The sequence below is a fragment of the Choloepus didactylus genome, chromosome 1 (genome assembly GCF_015220235.1).
Source record: "Choloepus didactylus isolate mChoDid1 chromosome 1, mChoDid1.pri, whole genome shotgun sequence".
In the NCBI taxonomy this organism is placed as follows: Eukaryota; Metazoa; Chordata; class Mammalia; order Pilosa; family Megalonychidae; genus Choloepus; species Choloepus didactylus.
Window position 1 is genome coordinate 126,545,329 of NC_051307.1, and position 6,559 is coordinate 126,551,887.

Consider the following 6,559-nt stretch of genomic DNA (forward strand, 5'->3'; position numbering starts at 1 on the left):
ATCAGAATCTGCATTTTCCAAGATCCCTAGCTGATTTGTATGTACTCCACGGTTTGAGAGCCTCTCTTCTGTGCTGCATTTCCTTGAACTAATGACATTTTGAATAGTAACTGTATTGCATGTAAGTATTTAAGACAAAAAATAATTGGAAAAAAGTCTTAAAATCAATTAGAAATGGAAAAGCAACTTTAGTTAATCCTAATATGTCTATTTAAATTTCTCGAGGTATTTGGATTTTAACCAGTATTTAAAAGAAATGCATCATTTAAAATGTGTTATTAATAAATGTCTATAAATTTATATCCACATTATCAATTTCTTAATTTGTAATATTATGTAATACCAATGGCCTTTGACATCTGGATGGGACACTCTTGACTCTGGTTGCCATTCCATCTTCTCCTAAAGGACATGCATTGCTGGCCTCAAAGAACTTTGATGGGAGTTGAAACGTTATTTCAATCCTGGGAGAAATCAAAAGGTTACATTTGATGAGGTTGCTGCCCCATGTAGATATTTTTTTTTTTTCCAGCTGCTGTTACATAGAACTAGAAGAGTCCTTAAAGATCATTGTCTGAGTCTCACATTTTATTGGTGAAGAAACAGGACCAGAGGAGACTTGATTAAGTTCTTAACAATTTGATGGCAGAGTTGGAACTGAAATCATGTACATCGTGTACCCTGACTTGACTTCAAGTTCATAGCTCTTTCCAGTGTAGCCCATTGCCTCTCCCTGATAGTCTCGAGTTTTCTAGGGGGATGTAACAACCATTCAGGGGAGACAGGCTGAATCCGCAGTGACACTGATGTAACCTACCTGTTACCTACACCTCAGAATTGTCAGCCTGTGTATTTTGATATTCAGGGATCTGCTTAGGGATTGTTTGAAAACAACAAAAAAGTCCAAGTATGCAATAAATATAAGAATAGAAGGCTTGACTGAGTATATAAGATACTGTTTTTGCTTTTCTGATTTATCTTAATTCAGACATGAGCTATATTCACTGGTAATTTGGGTAGCATAGACCTAATATTCTGGATATTCCATGCATATTATGTTACTAAAGTTGTTTGATCATTTTTCATTTTGGATCACACATGTTGCATTTTTTAAAGTATTTTTCTTTGCTTTAAAAATTGTATAAAATCATCGCACTATTGGCCAAGAAAATATCTGAATTGGGCATATAAATATTTAATCTAGAAAGAAAAAAAAACATTTAAATTTTCCCACTCTACACAGTGACAAATGACACAGTGGAGCAGCATGATATAAAATTTTCAAAGTAAATAATTGTTAAGGTAGCAAATCTCTAATCTGGGAATAAAAATTCTGGGCATATTCACAGGACAAATCCTAAAAGCTTTGAGCTCACAGAATAATTTTGGAAAAGTAAGTAAAAAATAAATTTGAACTCAGATGTGATTACTACAAGCCTGAAGAACAGAAATAAAATACAAACATATCTGGATAGAAGTTAAGAGTTAAAAAGATTGTAAGAATAAATCACATATTGTAAATAAAAAGAGAATATAAAATTATTGTTTAAAGGATGAACATTTTCAATTGCTTCCACTGAATTGAATACAGTATCTAGCTTTCTTCTTCATTGAGCATAAATGTGAAGTTAAAATTATTCCATGAATGATCCAATATTTATTCTTCTGCTCTTTGGTTTTTAAATTTATTTCATATTTCTCTGAATTTAGAAAACGGTTATTTTTCCAGACGCTAACGCCTCAAACAATATGACCTTTCCCGTCTACAAAGTATTATGAATATATTTTCTTTACTGATCTTGTAATGTGAACATCTAAATAACTATCGTCTCTATTTCATAGGCATACAAGTCCCTGTGATCATGAGTCTGGCTCAAAACCAATTTATAGCAAATCATCCGTTTCTGTTTATTATGAAGAATAACCCAACAGGTATCTTTATTGGGAACTCCTTGGGGGAACTGCTTAAGTTAATGCACTCCTAGTCCTAGCTGCTAATTGCGATCTACATATCTGAAATAATTTATTCTTTCAACAGATATTTGTTGAGTGCCTACTTTGTACCAGAGATTGTATTTTAAGAGATGACAGGGGCCTAAATAGGGCAGTGGTAATAATAGCTGCCCCATACCTATTACATGTGCAGGCCATTTTATTTGCCTATCTCTAAAGCTAACACCATCCCACTAGTTAGCTCTTTTACTAATAAATACATAAAATCTCAGAGAGAGTTCTGTGCTTTGCCAAGGTCACTCAACTAGAAAGTGGCAGAGTGGGAATCAGACCCAGGTTTGTCCCTGAAGTCAGCTCTCTTTCTATGATGTCACAATGGGAATGAAATTGGAGGTTGTAGACTTGTGAAAGATTCCAGAAGTAGATTCAAGAAGATGTGACTGGGTAGAGGGTCTCGGGGTAGGGACAGGTCAAACATTATATATATATATATATATAAAGCTTATAACACTGTGCCCGTAACACTGTGCCTGGCACATAGTAAGTGTTCATTATGAATGAATCAATAGATGAAGGAAAGAAAATTGGAGAGTTTCTCTGTACAAACTGGTTTACATGTAAAAGAGATATTGTTAATCACAGAATCTGAATCTGTTAGATTAACTAGGGATGCTGATATTATTGGCCCCCTGAGAGGTATACCAGTCTCTTTTTCTGGGCTCTATGAAACCAGTGCTGGGTGACCTTTCTGAAAGTTTTATCTTGGAAACAATGGAGCAGTTTTAGAATTGCTGAGATTTTATTAACACAATTTCAATTCCAATAATGGGTAGGTCAGTGTTTGAATATGTCATTTGATCTATACATCATTAACCTTTGGATAACTCTAATTTCTTACAATTAGTATGTGATTATTGGGTATGGAGAACAGAAAGAAATGAAGCCACATTGGGCATCAATTCACAAGGAAAGAATGGCATTTGGAATAATTATGTTTGACTTTCTGTTTTCCAAGTTGATGACTTCTTATATTCCAAGGCCATCTAATAGCTGTCAGTAAAAAACAGTGGAAATTCAAAATCCAAAATAATCCGCTTATTTATTTGTGATGATGCCTAACTATCAGATCTTAATGACAATTTCCACTGTTTTATGATATTTATTGTAATGAGACTTTCTAAACTAGGGTTACTCCTATAAAAGTATTATTTAAAATGAATGGACACTCATTTGTCAGAGGCTATAAATTGTTGCCATATAAAAAGTAGAATGGGCTGTTATCTTAGGACAATACACATTCAAAGTTTTATTTTTTTCTCTCACAAATGAACTAAAAAAATCTTTGAGATTAACAGACATAGTAATTTAGCATAGTCACAGTGGACTATTAAATGGCTTAATGTTTTATATAAAATATATATATTTGGCATTTTTGAAGTTATGAGGATGAATAATTTTAGGTTTAATCTAACCACTTTTTATCTAGATTAAAAATTGTCTTTTGTTCAAAACAGTTCTCTTGTGCAAAAGTCTATACATTACTTTGATTGTCCTCTCAGGCAAGTTTTATATTGCAGTCTAATCACCTGAATTCCTATTAAGTCAAACTTCCAGGACAATGAAGACTTTTTTTTTTCTTTTTTTATGCTGAGGGTATAGGCCAGCTTTATAGACTTTCAAAAGAAAATTGTGAAAGATGCTACATAAAATGTGCCATTTACGAAAAAGCAGCGAATCATAATGTTGAAATGACAATACTTCACACGTAATGAAAGAAATGCATTTAGAATTCTTTCAGGTATCAAGTTGAGGGAAGAAGGAGGAACTGCAAAGTATTCAAGTAATCTTTTTTCTAGGCCATTAGCTTTGAGTATGCTACTATAGTTAAAAATTTGTTTCTATCTGACCAAGGCTTTGTATAAATATATTGATTAAACATGTGGGACACCCTCTTTAAGAAAAGGGCATGAAGAGAAAAATGGAAAGAATAATTTCTGTTTCAGTCTGCTTCTAAACTCCATTGCTACTATGTCAAAGGAAATTTCACTATCTGTGATGGCATGAGGATTCAATTCAAAATGTGGTTCTCCTTGGTCAAGGAAACAGATTGAAAAGGCTGGGTCAAATGGCTTTTATTTAATGTCCTGCACTTCTGGATATTTAAAATTCTAAACTGTTGTCCTCATTTATGAAGTTAGTTTTCTCTAAATGTCACTTTAAAAATTTTGAATAACAAACAATTCTGATAATCATTTTAATGCCATAGCATTATGAAGATAAGAGAATAACTGCTGATTCCTATTGTGACTGAATGCAGTATTTGTCCTGGATAAGTTAGTTATTTAGGCATCCCTGTCTATTTGAAAAATAGGGGTTTGTGTTTTTCTTTCATTTTCACAGAATTTTGAGACTTTTGAATCAAGGTTCTATTGATTATAATTACTCATAAAAAGAAAAAAAATTATCTACTGGAGATTGTCTATTTCAATATTGTTGGCTCTTCCAAGAGTGTGTCTGTGACTGAACTGAATAGTAAAGACTCAGTGAAAAAGAGCTCTCCCACTGTTATTTCAAATACATTTAAATATAATTTTCATTAGTTTAAAATGTATGTAAAATTAATTTTATCCCTTTTGAAATTAACCTTTATTTCATCTGATTGTGAAAACTTTAAGTCAAAGCAACACTTGACATTGATCCATTCAAGTCACCTCAGTTACCCAAGTTGAAAAGAAAGGTGAATGGATTTTGACACATCATTTATTTCTGTTTTGTCCTCCAGTTCTTGGTTTCTTTTCATTTGCAAACACAGAATGACTGGAACAGGTGTTCACATTTATGTGGTATGCTTTTTCCCCTAGTGTGAGGATTTGAAAGCACTAACTATAAGACAATATTTCCTTTAGTGGTAAACTTTATTCAGAACTGAAGGAAGAGATCTAGGAAGCTATACTTTTAACCCTGAGGGCTTACCTTACCTGCATAAAAAAATGACTGCTAATGCCTTAAATTTAAAACTTTACCATGCTCGTCACCATATTATTATGCTATGTTTCCCTGGCTGGGTCTCTATATTTAGAAGACCTCTCTGTCACTTTATTTTGGCTTTCACATATGAAAAACAGGACTAATATATTCTCCATGAAAAGCTGTTGTGGGTGTTAATTTACTTCCTAAATTACCAGAAAATGATTAATAATAATAAAAGTATATATTTTAGACAAAGGAGAGGGCTTTGCTGTTAGACATTGCATATTTATCTTATAAAGAAAAAATATTAAATGATTTATTAAAATATTAAGATAAACTAATTGTTGTCAGTTTTTGTCTCCAGAAATTCCTAAAGTATGTTGTTTTTTCTTTTACTAGAATCAATTTTGTTTATGGGAAGGGTGACAACTCCTGAAACACAGAAGATGAAGGGAAGAGATTTAAATTCACTGTGAACAAAATGCACAGCTTCATAGTATAAGCCAATTCCTGAAAAATGGTTGATAATCAGCAGAATATATGAAAATATTTTCTAATATCTTTTTCTTCCTGTTTTAAGCTTCATCCATATTAATCTGTATTAATATAGACATGTATTAAAGAATGAATGAAATTAGACATGTATTGGTTTGTGTTCTTTCTGTATATTTTATAAAGTCCATACAAATCAAAAGCAGTGAGCTTACATAAAACATTGCTAGTAACATGTTAGATAAAAAATCCTTTCTTAGATAGCAAATTCCCTATATTCCCAAATGACTCCTTGAAAAGAAATTGTCAACACTATTGTGAACTGTTATAAATGCAGTCTTCCGGATTGGGTTTATATAGTTGTGTTTTCAAGACTGGTCTATCAGGCTCGCAGATATATGGGTTATTTACTAGGCAGAAAACATGTTACTTGTGTTCCACAAGAACCTCTAAAAAGATCACTGTGCCGTGTGGAAGCAGAAATCTTTATTTCTTTGCCCATACACTTGCTAGCATAGCAGAGTAAGGCACCATTATCCAGACCATGGGGAAGTAAGGTCAAGAGAGGGTGAGTGTGATGCAGACTCAAGGTGCTCTTGAAACACAGATTCAATATCTACGAGAGTGAATGAGCTTTGAATATTTCTCTGATATTAACTTGGCGTTCCATGTGTTGCATTTAATGTTTGCCCTGTTTCAATACCTTTTGGGATATATCAGTGCTATTTTTTCTGATTTATGCTTTAAACTTGTAAGGAAAGTAGAAATGCTGAGAACTTTTGCAGCCAAGTTAGTGTGATTCTGGAGGCTGACCTTCCACAATTCTCTACCACTGAGCTAAGAAAGTGTTGAAGCCACAATCGTAATCTTTGAGGAGTAAATGTGGAACCCTTCCTCTGAATACTCTGAAATGTCAGGTCTAAATAGCCAAAATAATTATTTGTTTTTAAGCCTTAATTATGTGGCAGCCATTGAGTAAGCACTTTATTTACATTATCTCAGTTAAATGTACTAAAAATCCTGTGAGATAATTATCCCTACCTATTCCTGATGAAGAAACTGAAACTAAATATGAATTAGTCAAGAACATGTAACAAATAAATACAGTGGTGTTGGGTATTTCAACTCAAGCCTGAAACCTGTG

The 6,559-nt window shown here is 33.0% G+C and overlaps 1 protein-coding gene across 1 annotated transcript in view; it reads left to right on the forward strand.

The window, feature by feature from the left end:
• Positions 1-5,546, forward strand: part of SERPINI2 (serpin family I member 2) — a 36,367-nt gene extending 30,821 nt beyond the window's left edge. The window contains exons 8-9 of the mRNA XM_037841365.1: positions 1,843-1,932; positions 5,323-5,546. Of these exons, the coding sequence (XP_037697293.1) occupies positions 1,843-1,932; positions 5,323-5,399 (167 nt within the window). The 3' untranslated portion in view covers positions 5,400-5,546. The remainder of the gene's footprint in view (positions 1-1,842; positions 1,933-5,322) is intronic.
• The last annotated feature ends 1,013 nt before the right edge of the window (positions 5,547-6,559 follow it).